Source organism: Grus americana, chromosome 3 (assembly GCF_028858705.1).
Source record: "Grus americana isolate bGruAme1 chromosome 3, bGruAme1.mat, whole genome shotgun sequence".
Lineage (NCBI taxonomy): Eukaryota > Metazoa > Chordata > Aves > Gruiformes > Gruidae > Grus > Grus americana.
In genome coordinates this window covers 93,382,659-93,402,139 of record NC_072854.1, presented here as the reverse complement: position 1 = coordinate 93,402,139, position 19,481 = coordinate 93,382,659, and the positions used below count along the sequence as shown (strand labels likewise).

The following is a 19,481-nucleotide window of genomic DNA, read 5'->3' as shown; positions in this document are numbered from 1 at the left end:
ACATAGACATCATTATTAAACTTAAAGATAATTTTCAAAATGAATATATAAAGGAAAAAATGGATACAGAGTATGTTACCAATAGGAAAGTCTAGGTAAGCAAACTTCTTTAATTGAAGTATCCTCTCCGATTACCTCAAGTGTTTCAGTAGCTTCTTTGTTTGCAGCCTATTTTTCATAAACTTGGATTTCCATTTTGCTTGTCACAGAGTTCACAGTTGACACACAAAATTAATTGTTCTTTAAGCGAACTTAATTTTGATACATAATATACAGTGTCAGTGATCAAAGGTTAAAAGGCAAGCTCTCCCAGAAATGAATCATGGCACATAAAGCAAGGTCAAAATGAGTCCTTCCAAATCTGTATTTTGAGACCATGCATCCTGCATGCTATTGAGATCTCCAAACTTTAAAAACATACTCTCAGTTGGCTAGGAGTGCTTTTCTGATGCATTTCAGCTGTGTAATTTGCATTCTGGTTCATGCAAACATATGACTGGTTCAGAAGTGGATTTTTGTTTTTTTTAAAGATGGAAGTCTGTTATTTAATGAACGGGTAAAACTGAAGTAGCACAGTACTCATCTAATCATTCTGGAGTCAGGCTATCAGAAAAATGCACGGAATCTAAAGTAATGTAGATAGAAAGCCTTGTGATTTATGTGTGGTCTAAATGGTAAGCAGCCTTCATTAAAAAAGAATTCCTGAAGGGTGGAAAGTAACAGAAAAGAAATAAAGTTGATAATGTAAAAGCTGTCTGTGAGCTGCAGTACAGTGTGTGTTCATGTTATTTGTGGGGGGCCGGAGGGGGGGAAACCAACAAAAACCCCAAACCTATAAAAAGGGAAATGCTAGACCAAGGACTCGGGACTGATTCGCAGTCAGTAACCAGAGAGCACTGATAGCCTAACACATTTCTACCCCAACTGTTTATGACTGCTTTTCTATGAGTTTTCTTCCCAGCATCAGTGTAGGAGCAGACTTGTGCTTGACCCAGCTTGTGTTTTCAGTCAGAGTCTGGTATCGTGATTCAAACTCACCTGGATCAGCGCTGTAAGACCTTTCTTTTTGTACTGTCTTAATATATACAAGACCACTACCAAAATGAGTTTTAAATTAATCTCATAAATGATGTGATACTGTTCCTTGGCATTGCCTTAGAAAATTTTGTGTGTGGAATTTTTTACTCATGTTTTCTGTTTTTCTGTTTTTACTGATGACCACTGAGAAAGAAAACTCCGTTCTTTGTTTACTGCTGTTTTTCACAGAAAATGGGTCTTTGTTTGATATTTTCATATTCTTCCTCCTTCGGGGAATTTCTGTTGGGAAAACTATTCTTCCTGATACAGCAGGGTTCTGGCAAGAGACTTCAGCACACCCTTGCTCCTATTAGTGTCAGTTAGGCCTGCTGTTCCTAGGGCAGATCCTCGCAGTCCTAAAAGGAAGAATGGAGACGTATGAAAAATCCCCTTTTAGGCTCCATCTACTGTAATAACATCAAATAATAAATATTTATGGTCTATAATTTCCTTTACCTAACAGCATGTAAGAGAAAAGGAAAAAAAGGGATCCATTTTGGATCTCCAGAAGGTAGAAGAGACATCTTCATCTGATACTGATTTTAAATATTATTTTCCTGTCATGTGAAATTAGCTATGATTATCCATGCTCGAGATTGGATTAGCACAAATTCTGCATGGAAACATTATTGAGAGCCTTAGTAAGCTAAAATAATGCAGAATGCAGCAGCTGGCTGCTAATATAATTATCTACAACAAATAAAAGACTATTAGTTTGGTATGTGTTTCTACACAAAAATAGAGATTTTAACATTTCTTAAATATACTTTTAGGGGGGGTTTATGTTAGTTTAGTACTTTTAGTGCAAGTATCTTGTGGCTAAGTACTTCTATTTCAGATTAATATAGCTTTTTCTGATGTAACTCACCAGTATAACAAAAACTCCTCAGATTGAAATAACTTAAATTGACCATCTTGCATTAAAAGAATATCAAATTCTGAAATAAAGATACGTGCTGTGTATTTCCACTGAAGCAATTAAGTGTGACTTGTAAGCAATTCAGTAATTTTCAATTCTGTGTTTGTAGCTAACCCCATAATTAGGTTTCCATTGAATTTCAGTTAATTAAACAGTTTCCATCATTGCTTTTTCCCTTCAAGCTGAATGCACTTCAACTTTCTAAGCTGTTTTTCATTGTAAGCTTTAACAAAAGTGTGTTGAGCTTTTTTTCTCCCCTCTAGGTTATGAGTTACCTTGGCACACTCAGCCATGTTGTAGAACCCACGTACATGACCATCTTTGATTTTTTTTCTGAATTATTTTCCCATTGACTTTTGGCAATGGGTATAGCGGGGAAATTAACATTCAGCCTGCGATGTTTTGGGAGAAGAAACACTCAGACACAAGCTTAGAACTTTTTCAAATATATTATGTGTTCTATGCCAAGCATGGTCATTCCTTTTGCAAGCTCATTTTCAAAACTCCCTTCTTTGGTCAGCTTCTTTCCTAATTTCTGTTTTGAGAGGGCATGCAAATATTAACCATTGTCCTTGGCCCAATGGCAGAAGGTGGTCATCAGTATAAATGTAAGGATTGATTGCTCACATCATTTTGAAAAGAAACTATAGTTAGCAACTTTTCCCAGAAATAGAACATACTGACTAAGAGAGGTCTAGGTATACAGTCTCAGGGCTGAGCCAGAACAACTGACCAAAAATACTTTGTTTCCTGTGTTTTTTTATTTATTCTACTACGACTGAGGTGAAAAAAGTCCTTAACAAAAAGGACATTGTTATTTTACCTATTGTTTTTATATTACATTTGCTCTACCGCATATGCATGCTTCTGCGTCGACAACTAAAGAAAGATTTGCAAGGGACTTGCCTGGATTTCTTGTTCTCTTGTTCCTCTCGAACATCTAGGCCCAACTTTGGTCAGTGCTGGGCCATTTTGTGCGGTTTTTCTGGTTTGATTCTTGCAGATGTATGTTCTTGCAACAGTCTTTGGTTGGAGGAAAACTGTTTAATATCCATTTCCTGATAGAGAACTAAGGATCAGAAATTAGATTACTATCTCAGAAGATATTACTATTGCTAAGTAGAAAGGTATTAAGGTATTATCCATCTCTTGAAGGTAGCTGAATGAAAACCAAAAGCCATTTTGATTCTCCTTTACTTAGAAAAAGGGCTTTCTTGCTCTGCCTCTTTTAATAGGAGGGTGACTACAGCCTGTGTGTGACTAGAAAGAATGTGTTGGAGTTGTAACTATAGATACCCCATATGAATTTTTTAAATCTTTTACAGCCCTATTTTATATAATTCTGTGCTTTAGCTTTTATATATTCCATAGATGTAATTTTATTTTTATGGATATTTATAGAGATAAATATAATAAACTGTTTAAGTCAGGAATATGAGAAGGAAAAGGATATTCATCTTGTAGAATTATATTCTAAGTCACCTAGCAAGCAGATCTACCTTGTCCAATACATGTAAGGAAAAAAAAGTCAGTATTCCTTTTTTCTCCTATTTTTTTTTTTCCCCCTCCTCCTTCTGTGATTCTGTATTGTCTCCTTGATTTATTCTATGAACATCTCTGGAAGTTAATTGGAAGTAGCTTTGGATTTTTTTATTTGTAAAACTGCAGATCTTGCTATTGTATATATTCGTAGGAGAATGTTTCAATTGTTTTCACAATCCTTGAGCTGATAAATGACTTGAAAAAAAATGGTTCGGTTAACTAAGATCTATTCATTAAGAGAAACTTCAAACTGCATCTGTATCAAATTGTCAGGTTATTTTTTACCTTTGTTTAATACTTCAATATACTGGGAAAACTCCCAGAATATCCAGAGTGTTGTCAGACTGTGTGTTTATTTTAGTGTTCTGGTAATTTTTACATGGAAACCTAATAAAATGTGAGGGATGCACTTTCTTTTGCTGGTATTCATGGGGATTTTCATTGTTGCTTTTCTCTTTTTTTTTTTTTTTTTTGTTTGTGTTCATAGTGTTTAGACTAGGTTTGTCTGTTGTTCTAATTCTTAAAGATGAAATTTAAAAAAAAATACACTGAAGATTCTGCTGTTTTCTAGAATCAGCAAAGAGTCTGAATTTGTTTATAACTTCTGATTTACGTTCTGCTGTTTCAGACTTGACTGAGTCTTCTGGTGCTCAAATCTCTTTTGGCTTCTATGTAGTCCTTGGGACACAAAAAATTAATTGAGCTGTTGTGTTTTTTTCAAGAATGCAAAACACATAATGCAGCTCATATCTATAACTACAGTTTGTCTAATTTGTTACTCTTGACAAATTAACCTTGAGTCTTGACTGGCAAATGATATTTTTTTACAAATAGAGCATTATTTTACAAGAAGTAGATATTCTTTTTCTTTCTCTTGAAATATTTTAACTTTCTGCAATGCTATTCTCGTAATGGTAATGGTGCAAGTTAGTGTAATTTTTTTAATTGATTCCCATAACCTAAATCAGTGGTAAGCTGAGTATGAGTAAATACCTGGCAAACAGGTAGTCTTAGTAAGGTTAAAATATCTCCTTCCTAATTTCTAGTTCAAGATTAAAGGCCCATTTTTATAGATGACTTCATATAATCAGTCTAGACAGTCTAGTTGTAAAAAATATTTTTCACTTGTTTCCTCTTACTGGAATCGATAAGGTGCTTAAGACGGTGACAGATACTGACTTTCTCTGTGTCTGTGTAATGACTATAGCATTCTCATTATAGTATAAATGCCTCTCTTTTCCCAGTGTTTACACAGATGCCTGCCTCCATGTACAAAGGATTAATTCTCCTGCTCATTGCGCTTAGTGTGTCTGCAGAGAGTATGAATAACCTCTTGAAAACCTCTTGTACTACTGGCCTCTATTCTGCAGAAAAAAAATCATGTAGCAATAAGTAAAATTTTGGTCTCTTTTTAACCAGTAATTTTTGTAGTCTCTTAACTTGAGAAGCAAGTGAATGCCAGTAATGCTCCTGTCACTAATATTTCTCTTTCATTATCTTCTCCTTTAAGCCATCTACATGTACAGCTCGGATTCACTTCAGGGAGTGTTCTGTAAATTCAGAAGTTGTGAATTTTGCACATATGATGAATGGCGTAGACATATTTTTCTTTTGTTCTTTAACAGAAATAATGAAAATGGGAAAGCATAGTTTATCTCAAACTATCTGAGGGTTGCTCTCTTCTCTCCGTTTTCTCCTGGTTTGAGAATTGGCACTTTGCCATGGTGAACTCTGAAGCAGATAAATAACCAAACCTATCTGTTATGTTTTCCAATTTTCATTCCAGTCTTACAGCTCGTAATTTTCAGATATTTATCTCCTAAGTCTCATTGTTTCACCCTCCAGCAGAGACTTGTTACTACAGTATGGTAACGTGAGGAATCTCAGTAAGAGAAGTCTTCAAAAGCAGGGCAATATCCCAACCGCCTGCTTTAGGGTCAGCTTTAGATACTGTGATATTATAATGCCTAAAATTTTGGTTTGTGGTTACAGCAAAGTGATTCAGATAATCAAATGGCAACAAGATTCCCAAACCTATAACTAAAGAGGATAAATGACTATTAAGTGACATTAGGAAGGCTTGTGTATTAAGTGGGGAGGTGAACAAAACTAGTCCAAAAGAAACACTAGGCACAGAGATGGTTCTGAACTCTTGCCCTTCTCTGGCAGTTGGGGACCTGATGCAGGTTACCTTGGCTCACTCAAGTTCAGAACCTAAGTTCATCTTCTGAGAATAATAACCTAGATAAGCATTTAAAATTGTAGAATTACACTTTACAGAGCACATGGTTGTCATTGTTGCCCAGCATTTGCCTACTAAGTTAATGGTAATAGCATTTGTCAGGAACCAGGAAGCCTTTAATCTAAAACCAGTTGGTGGAGTTTGAACTTGCACTAGCTGTTTTCCAGAAATGTACCTTAGTGAGTGGGCTAAGGACTAGTTTTGGTTTAGAAATCCTCTGCCCTTTTTCTTGAGGGTGATCTGCTATGCATCCTGGAATGCAAAACCTGGAGAGCTGGTGAGAGCATGCAAGAGGAAATCTGACTCTTATCCATATAGCTGTGACATCCAGCCCAGAGGCATGGTATATTATGCTTATGTAGATTTCCAGTCTGAATATTTTAACTGGGTTTTGAAAAAGCAAGAGGTTGCTTCTGTGTGCCAAATTATTTTGTGAAGACTGAATTACTGAAATAAGAATTGCTGCTCCCTAAGGAAGGTGTTGTCAGATGTTTGTTAAATAATAACAAATTGCAAGAGAATAAAATACTAACTACACTTCATTTATCAGAAGAAAAGCAGTAGGTCTACTGAGAGATCTATAAATATCTGCATCAAAAGATAGGTTGCTTTGCTTGGTGATTGAAGCAGGTAATTTTATGTATGAAAGCTATGCTATCTGCTGACTCTTTGTCATGGTTTAACCCCAGCTGGTAACTAAGCACCATGCAGCTGCTTACTGAAACCAGAACACTCTCGTAATAGAAAAGGAAGCAGATTTTTCTTTTGCACAAATAATCATATATATTAAAAAAATCCTATGTCCAAAGCCTCTAAAAACCTAGTCTTCTGAGAAAGCAGACTTTAAATCTTTTTAATTATGAGACAGTAGAACAACAGAAGGTTATCAAATAAATGAGAAAAATAAAAGATTACTTTTTAGATGTTTTTAGTTCTAGAACTATTCCTTAGCATGTACAAGTATGTTCTGATATGGAGTTGTAGAATCTCCAGTATCAAATCCAGGTTTTAGTATCAGGAGCAAAAGTACATTGCAATTGAATGGACCTTGCAGGAAAATAGCCTGCTAATATCTGTCAGCTTGGTAAATCTTGTATTATGTTTAACACGTTACTTTACAGCGTTGTTTGCTTGCTTGTGATTATTTCTTTCCTTAAAAATGCTATGTATTTTCAGGTTGGACGAGTTAATTGAAACATTTCTTGAAGATAATGATTCTGATAGCACTCTGGATGTTGGTGCTGACATGCGCAAGATCAAGTATTGCTTCATTCATATGAAGGTATTTCTTTTAAACATAGATGGAAGTGCAGCTGGCACAGAAAATAATTTGAAGACATTCACGGTTGAAAAGTGTCGAAAGAAATGCAATATGCTTGAGAGGCATTGGAAAGGGTAAAACAGTTGACCTGTGAAGTCCATGGAGGACTGATAGAAATTTGAAATTTAGTTGGAAAAGTTCAGCAGGATTTTGTGGAAACCCCAGCAAGGATCTCAGCATGCAGTAAATTGTAAGAGAGCACAGCAAGTTATTGCAATCAACACAGACAAGTTATTTGTATATGGATAGATGTATCCATCTGTATTCCCAACACTATGGAGGCTTTATTCTGGACAAACTATGTTGAAAGAGATAAAAACACTATATCCCTGAATCTGTTACAATAACTCTCCTGGTGGTGGTGTAAGCCCTTCTAAATCATTGAGTAAACAAGACACATTTAAAGTAGGAAGAACAAGTAAAAATAATTTGGAAAGCAATAGAAGATAATATATACTTTATTTTGGGTTGTAGTTTTCTAATATAATAATGTATACATTCCTGATCTTAACTTACTGTCTTTAAATAATTAGGTGTAGTGTCGTAGTGTTAATACTGGAAGCTCTGTGATACTAGAGAACATTGGAATTTATGTAAATACGTACCTGGAGGTAACGTTAAAAGGGTGCACTTTTTTTTTTTCTTCTAACAGCAACTAATGAATCATTCAAAGATTTCTGATAAAAAACTGCTCTCACAAAACATCTTTGAAGAAAAAGACACTAACAAAGAAGCAGGAGAAGAAGAATTGAAAAAACTGAAAGAAATTCTGCAGCAGAGAGACAATGAAATCAGTATCCTTTTTGAGGAAAAAAATAATATATCAGTTTGGCTACAATAGTTTTGTGTGTGTGAGATAGATGTTAGCTATATGGAAGGTAGCTCTGTCTACTGACCCCACTGTGTTAAAGCAATTACTCAGTTCCCAACTTCTATGTGGCAGCACTCTTGCTTTGCACCTGCTTCTATTTCAATTGTGAACCAAACCAAAATCCTGGATCCGAGCACCACTTAGCTTTAGAATGGTCCAGCCAAGATCCAAATACCGTGGATCAGGCCACGCCTAAAACACTCTCCTCAAGCAAATTAAACCATTTTTTAGAATGGGAAACTCTGATGCTATATAAAGACCAGTTTATTACCTTAGAAAGAATAGAATTTCCTGTAAGTGTTATTTGTAGCCAAACAAAGTGCTACTTTGAGGACTATTGGTCTATTTGCCTTGAGAATAAATATAAAACTAGTACTCATTACTGTAACTTTAAAATTTAAATTAAAGCTAAAGATTCTTGCAGATAAAAATACTAAACTGCTCAGATGTGCTTTGTCCATTTCTCTGCCTCACAGGAAACACATGAGCAGATGCAGCGTTGCACGATGGGTGGGATTTATTTTTAGCAGGTTGACAGAACTGTGGGCAGACCGCAGCATCACTCTGTCCCTAACTTCGTGGCTACTCAATGGGTAAAATTTGAATATGACAGGGAACTGAAAAAAAAAAAAAAAAGTTTTGTTTTGATTTTGAATTTATAGGTAACAGAGATTCTTTCACAGTTATTAGTTAAAAGCAAACTCAGTTGTATTCTTTGTGCTCAACAGTTCCAGATCAATTTTATATGTCAAATAAGAACGGCATTTTACATCAGGGTGTAGCATGCTACCAGTCTGAATTGAGGTGGCAGGAAAGCTTCTCTCTTTTTGCTCTGTAACAGAGGATGTTCATTTTCCAAGGTGCTCTTTCAAAGAAATTTAGCTGTAACACTGACTTATCATTCCTTTTAAAAATTTCTTCAATTTTCATGTCAATTTTAAGATCTAGATTCCCAGAAACATTTCTTCCTGAAATAAATTATTTCATTTGTATGACATTGATAGTGAAACAAAGCAAAACATCTCTATGAAATGCACTTGTACTTGATAGATATATACAGCTTTGTTTGCAGAAGTGCAAGGAAGAAACTTGTGTAAATCCACATTAGAGTTATGTAGGAAGAATATAAGAATTAAGACTTTGAACAGAAAATTGATTTACAGAGTCTGCAGCCACTAACTGACTGAACATCATCATTAGAAAATTAATAACATGTCTAATGTGATGAAGTGGTGGGAAGTATGGAGGCTGTTTAGATAATAAACTATGAAGTCCTCCTTGCCTATGGTAGCTAGGAGCTATCATAACTGAATTGTAAAGTGTTTTATTATTACTGTCTAGTCCAGTTAATAATATTCCCCAAAGACTAGTTAGATTTTCTGCTGTTCATTTAGAAGATTAATTAGGATAAAAATGAATAGCATATCAAAAAATATATCACGGGGACTCCTGCGCTTTTGGCTGAAGGTACACAGGATTTTCATTGTAACCCCTCTATAAGCTGTTCAGCAATATGTAGTTATACCAAAAATGCTTCCAGTAAATACATAGTGTTCTTGGAAGAAATTTCCTAAAGACCCATTCTGTGTTTTAGTAAGACTTCTTATTGTGAAATGCTTACAGATATGATGCATTTGCCAGGCTACCTGGAAGTTAAGGGGTTTTTTCCTTTTGTTTGGAAATTTTGCGTATTACAGAATTATAAAAATAAAAAAGGGAATGTCACACAATGGCAATAAGATACTAGAATTTTCATTCCTGTCTGTCTGTAAATGCTTTTATCAGGTGTTGATTGATTGGGATCAACAATTGTGGTCAGCATGTGAATTTGTTACTGTTTAGTAAAAATGAATCTGTTTGGAAAAACTAAGGTGGCTGAATATAATTACAAAGAATATGCCCAACTCCAAATTCACATTTGCATATAGACTTCCATAATATAAATTGTTCTACCTGGGGGAAAAAAAAAAAAAAAAAGACTTAGGGATAAACAAAGATGATTGTTGCTTTATTAAAAGAAGATCCTTAATGATTTCCTTAATGTATCTTACAGATATTCTGGTAAATATACTAAAAAAAGAAAAAAAGAAAGCACAACATGCTCTTTTCCAGCCTAATGCTGCCTCCACTGGTTCTACAATCTTGGAACAGTCTCTCTCTATAAACTTGGAAGAAAGTAGGAGCCCATCCAGCTGTTTTAGTCTGAAAGAAGCAAAAGATTCCAGCTCTTCAGTTCACAGACTACCTTTTCTTTCCAGACAAACAGGTCAGTGTAATTAATTAAAGTGAGCAGTTATTGGATTATTGCAGTATGATTTACAGCGTAACATTCAAATGTGCACCAGAACAGGAAAGTTTTATTTTCAATATCAGCCATATTGTAATAATTCTGCATCCACAAATGCAGGGATTTAAATTTATAGCCCTCTCAAGGTACTGATGGCTTTTACAAACTGATGTGAATACTCTGAACACTCCTCCAAAACCAGAGTATAAATTCATTTGCAGGCCCTTGAGTCTTTGAGTAAGTTCTCAGAAAAGGATTTTTTGACCATAATTCATTGAAAAATACTAGGAAATAATATTTTTTTCCCTGAAAGAATTGAAAATACTGACTTTTAACAATAAAGAAATCTACACTGGAACTACAGATAGTGAGACAATATTTGTGCAGGCATTATTAATTGCACAGTATCCTGAAACACCAATAAAACCATTATTTCTTCTTTTTTTTTTTTACTCTTCCAGCCTAGGGGAGAAATCTTATATTCAAATAAAATGAAATTTCATTAATTTTGCTTCTAGCTCTGATATCAGATTGTAAAACATTTTGTGATTATCTTTAAGACCTTTTTTTTATATTATACACTTTAAATATGTGGGCTTTAGTTAGCAATTTTAATAAATGATGATGATGACTTCTATTGTTAAAAAAAATGAATATGATTAAGTGAACTGAGACCTTAGTTCCAGAAATGACAAATAGCTCCTTTTCTGTGCATGCAAGCAGCTTTAGTGAATAGTACCTTTCTGGAGCAAGACCTTAGTAGGTGTGAACAAAGTCAAAATTCTTATTCTGATGTATTTAAAGCATATATATTTTAATTGTTTCTCAAGTGGTTTAATAATTCATGTTGTTTGCAAACAAGTTAGAGCTGAATTCCTAAATAATGCATTCATTTAGAATAGCTAACACTCAGGATCGTTTTACCACGTGCCATGCCTTCATCAGCAGATGAGTACTATTTGTTCGTAGGTAACTGATGAAAGATTTTTATCTCTTATAGTAAAACCAGTGTGTTGTTATTCATGCTTTATTCTGATTGAGCTGTTTGGTTTTTAAAATTTAATAGGTGAGCATATCAAGTACTGTTGATTGAAAAAAGAATTGTGACAGGTGTTGGCACAGGCAATCTGCCACAATGATAAAGTGTTTTTGTTAATCAATAAGTAAAAGTAAATGTAATTGACTCCCATCCTGTTTGAATAATGAGTTTTAAAAGGACATCTGTCTGGGATGAGTAGCAAGTATGTTTTGAGATGAGACATTTTTAATATGATTGGATTGCACATTATATGATTTTATCATTCTGAAAGTAGCTGGAAACCTACTCTTTTCTTTCCAGTCCTCTTTTCAATCAGTTTTGGGTCAGGTTCTGATATTCTGTGTCATTCTATGTGGACACAAAAACAGTGAAGTCCTCAATAACCAAGAAACTAAGTGTGAACATGAAAGTAAGGTTCACTTAGAGTTTAAAAATAATTTAACTTTTCAGTCATATTGCTTGAGGGCTACAGATAAATAAAAAGTTATTTTTGGACTATTTTAGGTGGCGTGATATGTCTGCATTCCTTTAGAGTGGCCTGACATTCTGCTACAAGTCTAGTCCAGTAATGTTGGCAGCATTTGGACTTATAATCTTCTGTAATGTAGAGCTGCTATAACGATAATGCCTTAAAACATTATTTCTTAAAATGCTTGCATTATTGTGCTTAGGGAATACTTAGAATGGCAGACATAAAAGTAGTAGAAACACCGTTAATAATACAACACATACAGCCTTGCCAGTATGCCTTAAATTGAGCCTCAGGAGACCAATTGCCTTTGCAAGAATATAACCGAGTGTCCAGGATCTTTCATGCCTTTGTGACTCCAAAAAAATATAAATAACTTTATTTTTCTCTTTCTTTTGTTTTATTTCTTAAAGTTCTGAACTTATCAAGCTTCAGCATTTATCTTCATGTTGTAACCAACATTTATATTAAAGAGTTCTTGTAGACTGGAGATTATGCATTTTTCAAATCAGCTTGTAGAGTTTTCACAGTTTGATTCTCCATGGTACCAAGGGACATGTTTTAGAAAAATTTCACAGTATAAGACTTGTAAACATACGCAGACAGTTCATCAGAAAATGTTGAAAAACGTCTTACTGTGTACTTATACATAGTATACATCTTATATGATGGCTTTATGTAAAGTTTTGCTACAGAAGAATTTTAATGAAACTTAAATATTTTTTAGAAGTATTAGAGCTTTTCTGTAGTCTTTAAAATTATCTTTGAGATTTTCAAATATATATTAATTTTCAAATAATATATAAAATTCCAGAATGAATAATGACCCAAAACTTAGGAAAATAAAAGAAGTATTTGAGAACATGCAGTAATAGTTAGAATAAGGCCAGAGTGCTCAAGAAAAAAAAAAAAAAAAAAAGTTCTGAGAGTCAGTCAGTGAAAAGAAAGCCAGTACTAGGACAAACAGTCTGTGCCATGATAAAAAGAAAATAAATAATCGAGTTATAAATTACAGATAATATCACATGAAGAAAAAGCCTGTATCCATATGAAGCATTCCACTTTCTTCGTAGGCAAGTTACTGGTTTGAGATCCTTACTTGCAAAGTACCATAAAACCTCAAGCGATTATTAGTTTTTTCTATTTTATTATAAAGCTGTGACAATGCAAAGATACATTGATAGATTCCTTGGCAGCCAAAAACTCCGTCTGCTAATGGCTAGGATATAGTTCTCTTTCTATTCAACTCAGACCAGGACACGTTTCTGTGCTTCAGACTTTATTAATTCCATTTGTTCTATCTAAGAATGAATGTCTTGAAAGAACACCACCTGGTGAAAAGCATTGTGGTCAACTTACATAGCAAAATAAGTTATTCGCAATTATGTAATTGTAATACTCCAATACCCACCAAATACATATTCTTACTTAAGGTTTTCTTTTTAACCTTCAAATTTCTGCATGGATTTGAAAAGCTTTCCCATCATAGTAAGGTTTTCATGGCTACAAGCCTGCTACAGTAATGAAATTGTCAGCTGACTGGGGAGGCTTGTGAAATAATGGAAAGAGGTTTGATAGGGACCATTACAAAAGTATGAAATGCTCTTCTCGAGTTAGCAGTTACCGTAGACCTTGTCAGGACTCGTAACTGTTTCTTCTAATACTGTCTTGCACTCTTCAATTAATATGGCTATTAAAGAAATTCCAGAACTTACACTGTTAACCTCAAAAGTTATAAATACTGAATCATGCACCTTAAAAGATGAGACTAAATATTTGAATCATTAGATTCCAGAAGAGTGAGTTTGAAAAGATACAAGGGTACAAGCAATATTTACTGTTAATATTTTGGAAAACGTATTCTTCTGCATACCAAAATTTCAGAACTACCCGAAAGCGTTACTAGAACCTGATTTTACAAGATTTTAAGGTTATGTTTCACTTTATCCATATAAATAATACCACAGGATTTAAGTATATACTTAAATCTTTATAGAAGCAGCAACTCAAACAATGCAAATTATATTGACCAGTTAGCATGGATTGTGTAAGTAAGCGAGTTTTTATAGTGGTTAACTGGAAAGGGTTAACTGTTAAGCATTGCAGTTATCCTTCCTTACATCATCTGAGCTGGTTATTTATGACAATAAATAACAATATTCTTGCAAATTGTTAGTTTCAAAATCCACATAAACTAACTTCCAATAACTGTAGACAGATTTTGTTGCATGTTTTACTTATTTTCTAATTGAATTGTTCAAATGAAAAGATCTGTTGGTGTCAGTAGGTTCTAGAAGTCCTTATGTTTTCATTAGTAAAGACGACCATGCCTCATCTTAGAATAACATGCATAACTTTTACATATTCATTACTTACATTTCTGTATACTGTATTTTATGCAATTTGCGAGGATTTTTTTTAACTGAAAAGAGAGAGAATCTTCAGCTTGAAATTCAGACCACGACAGCTGGCAAGTAGAAACTTAGATTTTGCTAGTGTCCTAATGTGGATAGATTTCTTAAACTGTTTAAGGTTGCCAGTTATCCCCTAAAATTGCTTAGTCGATTGTCAGTGGTTATGTTGTTTGAGTAGTCTAAAACTTTAGTAGGATTGTGACTCTATTAATTATTGCAGAGGAGATTGCATGCAGGAATGGGAACGAAATTATCATAAGCAATAAGCAGGAGAGAAGTTAGAAGGAGCAAATGAATGTACCAAAGTTGTATATCATTAGCTGAATTCATGTGAAAGAACCAGAACTACGTCTAAGAACAGAATGCTGAAAAAACTAGAAATTGAAATATTCAGAATTATAGTTATCCTGCTTTCTGCAAAGGAAATATCCCTTCTTAAGCTCTGCAGTTTTTAAAACATATGATTCAGAAAGAGAATTAAGACGTTGTTAACATAACATAACATAAGTTGCTATCAAAAGGCACGATGAGATCCCATACAAGAAGCTATTGATAAAATAAATTCCTGAGTAGTCAGGAATTAGGCATAAAATACTGCTTTAAAAAAATATTAAAAACTATCAAAAGAGAGAATATTAAAATTCCTTCCTCATGTTTTGTATCAGTTCAGTGTTAAAAAAATCAGGATGAATCATACAGAAGTTTTACATAATGGATTTTTACATTTTCACATGTTCTTTAGCATTATCTAACACTGCCATGCTGCCACTTACCATATAGGATACTAGGCTAGAGTCATCTTCCGTCTGTTCGTTATGGCAATGCCTCTGTGTGTGTTCTTAAATTTTCTCCTAAAACAGAGGAGAGGTTGAGAATTTGGTGATTCCTTTCTTATACCTCCTCCTGTTTCTGTGTAGAATACTCTTCCATATTGCTTCTTTCCATTCCAAGTTACTGATCTGCTGAGGAAATCCCTTTGCCTCCTGCTTTTCCTACTTATCATGCTCCTTCTCATTTTATAGGAAGAATTTGCTTGATTTGGTGTTATAATAGTATTAACTAAATATAATTATGTCCTCATAACACAAAGCTTTTGATAACCTCAGACATATGTTAGCAAATAGTAGCGGTATTTTATCAACAAATGACTAGTATAATTACATCTTTATGTAATACCACTTATTCTTTAGTCTTTAAATAAGAATCTCAGAAGCTTTAGCAAATTCTTAGCTTTGATACTATGCTCTCTCTCCTTGCGAACAATTGCGTGTGTATGTACACGTGAGTTTTCTTTGAACGTAAAGTGGGAACCAGAGTGTCAGCTCAAATGACTGGATTGTTGAACCTTATCTCCTGCACTCTGTACTGGCAAGGGCTGATGTTTCAGAAAAAGTTTGGATGATGACCTGATTTTGTATTCTCTCCTGACATTTCATCAAATAGAGGAAAAGTGAAAGTAAGGCATCATTCTCTCTTGAGCACAGAGCCTCATCTTTCACATGTTGCAAACCTGCAAATAATATTCGTAATTATAAAGTTATCCATTCCTTTCAAAATCCATATGAACTGTATGCATAAGTCTTCTTGTCTATAGGCATTAAGGATTTGCTAAAGACGTGTGAAAGGGCTTGGGCCTGAGCCAGAGTAGAACTCCAAAGTAGAACCTTTAATGTAATATTAAAGCTATTCTTCATCATTTAAAACTTTCCATACCTTACATCAGTTATGAAGATTTACAATCAATGCTTCAATTTACAGCATGTAGGCTATGCATATGTTAACTTTTTTAACAGTTCAGTTAGTTTGCAAGCTTTCTTTTTTTTTAATTGTGTTGTCTCAACTCTACAATCAACCTGGTTTAATGTGATATAAAGTGGTATTTCTCATGTCTCTAATGTCTCTAATCAGGTCTCTAATGTGTTTTCCATTTTCCTCTCTCATTTCCTTATCCTGAAAACAATTAAACTAGGAAATCAGCAGAAAGTATAGGAAAAAAATATTTAGTTTAGTGAAATAGTTGTGGGAGAGTCTAGCTAATAATTAGTTTCTTAAAAGACAAATTATTTGACTTAGAACCTTTCATTTATTTTGCAGTTGATAAGTTCTGTAGCTTTAACATTTGTTTGCCCAGCAACAGATCTTTACCATTCTGTGACAGAAAATGGAATCATTTCATTCTGTTACTTTCTTGTTAGATTGGCTCCTGCATTTACTTCATAAAATCTCTGAATTTACTCATCTGTTACCCAGTCCATCACAAAAAGTCAGTTATGCTGCTAAATTTATGAAAAGTAGACTAATTATAACAGTACAGGTAGCCTTGTTCAACATACTGGCAAAGTTTATTTCTCTGTATGGTAAAAATGTATAGTCTCATAGAACCGCTATCTCTATACGGTGAAACCTTTTTACCTTTTTTGCCCATACAATCTAAGGCCGTTTCTGTGTGGGAAAAATATACGCAACCATGCTTCTATTCTATCCTATCCAGGCACTGATTTAAGCAGAGGAAATGTAGCCATACTGTTTCACTTCTGAGCTTAAGATAATAACCTGTGATAAGAGGAAAATTATCCTGAGCTCATCACAGCGATAAAACAAATCCTGGAAAAAATTTGTCCCACAGCAGGTGGAATTGGAAGGTGAATGAGTGACTTCTACAGCTGTACATATCGACACAGGCATGCCTCTATCGATATTTTTTTATTATTATTTAGCTAGTTAGTTCATGCTGCATTGAATGTGTATGTTTTTTCAGAAGAAACTGAGTGAATATAATACATCTGCAAAGGCTTTACATATTGCAATATTTACCTTCCTGGAAGTTGTATCTTTTCCTTACCTCCTGTATGCCTGAAACTCTAAATAGGAGCCCTTAATGGTAATAATGGTGCAAATGCAAAGAGAAGCAAAGCCGAACACCCCAGATTTGATTTCCAAGTAGGTCTTTGGGCACCATGGTATCATATTTTCCAACTGCTGATAAATACTAAGTTGTAAAGAGTTGATTTAATGTTAAATGGTATTATTTTCTGAACAGGTATGTCTTTAACTGCTTATTTAAATATCAGGGCTCATATTCAAAATAATGTCATTAGTTAAACATTGTCAACCACAAGGTTTGATACCAGTGGAAAACCAAATAAGAACGACTGAAACTGGACATGTGGATTGTTGCTGTGTTTTGTATTGTGCTTTTTTTCAGTGTATACTACAGTTTGTATTAGAGTGTTCTCCTTGATGATTAGAGCAGAGGAATACACAAGTGCAGCATCCTAGTGATGCCCTAGGTTTTGCTGGTGACATTGGGTTACATAGCATTGAATTCTTCAACTAAAAATTATAGCAGTTTACATGCTGACAGATTTGTTTTTCTTAGATCCCGAGAGACTGCTTTTAGGAGGGAGTGGTAGGTAGCAGTGCCTGGAAGCAGTGGAAGGCTGCCTGCTGCTGACATTTTGGCAAGCCAGCTCCCGTGACTGAGGAGCTTTTACAGATTGCATAAGACAGTTAGCTTAGAGTGAACAGACCAGAACTTTTTATCTTAGTCCAAGTGTTACACAAGAGGAGAACTTACTTTTCTATACCTATCTTAATCACAGAACACTCTAATTTATAAATCCGTAACTGCGTGATTATGAGTGAGCAAAACACTCTAACATACTAGTAGCTGCTGTTATTTATTGCATCATAATATCTTCCATAAATCTGAAACAAACATAACTCTCTGGCTATGCATTTAATTTATTTTTCAGAAGAGCATTCCAGAAAATGTGAAGATAAGTTATTGGCATAATAACCTGAGCTTTACAAATGCTTCAAGGATTATATTTTTAATACATTAATTTAGTTCATCATAAAATCTCTACTGCAGCTTTAGTTTTATTCGTAATTCATATCTGGTAGAGATACACTATGTGAAGTCCAAATTCAAATGTAGAACTACATATAAGCTTTCTCAGGAGATGGTGTAAATTATTACAAATTAGCAGTTTCAGGATAAATCAAAGCACGAATGAACTTGGCAAAACAAGAAAAAAATCAGAGTTCATCATACATTTCACTGAGTGATAAAATTTTGTTGTATTTTACTTTTATCATATTATATCACTTCTGTACAGATAAGTCTTATTTTGAAATAGGTCTCCGACTGCTGCTTGCTTCTAGCATAATTCTGTCAGTGTAAGAGACATATGATACCATTTTTCCTCCTGCTGGATTTGTTTTTTCTCCTGAAATATAAACAGTTTGGTTACCAGAAAACAGTGTGAATATTGTGACATTCAAAGAACACAATAAATCTTAGAAATAGCTTCAAATAGTTGTATATGCTGATGGGCTTGAAAGGGATTATTTTGCTCTCACAAAAGATTTTATTAGGGTCATGTTTTGACCATTTTTAGCCACGTTCTTTATCTTTCACTGAGAAGTTGTGAGGGTTTTTTGAGACTTTGGTGAAGAACTTACCTGCTATGTATCCCATTCAGGGTTTAAGATCACTTTTCACTAGGCAGTGTGCAAGCATGTATAAAAAAGCATTCCTGCTGAAGAGCTGACAAGCTGACTTTACAACGAAAGGTGAGAGGTGGTTTCTATAAACAGATAGTGAGTATGAATACTGGGAAAGTAGTGATGATAACTCACCAACTGCTCAATTCTGAAAGCTAAATATTTTCATCTTGTATTAAGACTTCTTAAAATATTTATCTTGGCTATTTCATGTATTTATGTAATAATTTGGGGGAACAGCTTCCTTCTATTGTTGGAAAACCCACAGAAAGATCCCTAATGGAAAGGATTGACCGAGATTTTCCATCGGAATCTTTTCTATGTCCTTCAGTTCAGACAAAGGCAGGTCTCAACCCCCCAGAAAAATTAAGTGCTTAGCAAACCTATATGTTTCTTGGAGTCTTTTCTGTGTCCGGTAGTGCTTTGGGATATCTGGGGACAGACTCTTGGCACCGTGCTCATGACAGATCTTTTGTCAACAAACAGATGTACCCATTTTATTGCTATTTGGTCAGCAAAAGAGCTCACTGATGCATTTAGGGCATTGTTCAGGCTTACCGTTGATCTTTCTCATCAGTCAGAAAAGAAAGTATGTGCTACATTTTCTGTTACAGGTCCAGGAAAAAGTATACATATTGCATTTGCTCTCCAGCTGAACTTCTACCAGCTCTTAGTAAGACACAGTGACTATTTCATTGCTACTGTTAAACTTTTGTAACTAATATTTTAAATAAGACATGTTATTTTGCTAATTTCTTAAGCATTAATTTTTTTCTATAACAGAGTGATTA

The 19,481-nt window shown here is 34.4% G+C and overlaps 1 protein-coding gene across 4 annotated transcripts in view; it reads left to right on the top strand.

The window, feature by feature from the left end:
• Positions 1-19,481, top strand: part of KIF6 (kinesin family member 6) — a 175,319-nt gene that overhangs the window by 63,053 nt on the left and 92,785 nt on the right. For all 4 annotated transcript variants that reach the window (XM_054822544.1, XM_054822543.1, XM_054822542.1 and 1 more), the window contains 3 exons: positions 6,957-7,062; positions 7,754-7,895; positions 10,026-10,238. In XM_054822544.1, coding sequence (XP_054678519.1) covers positions 6,957-7,062; positions 7,754-7,895; positions 10,026-10,238 — 461 coding nt within the window. The remainder of the gene's footprint in view (positions 1-6,956; positions 7,063-7,753; positions 7,896-10,025; positions 10,239-19,481) is intronic.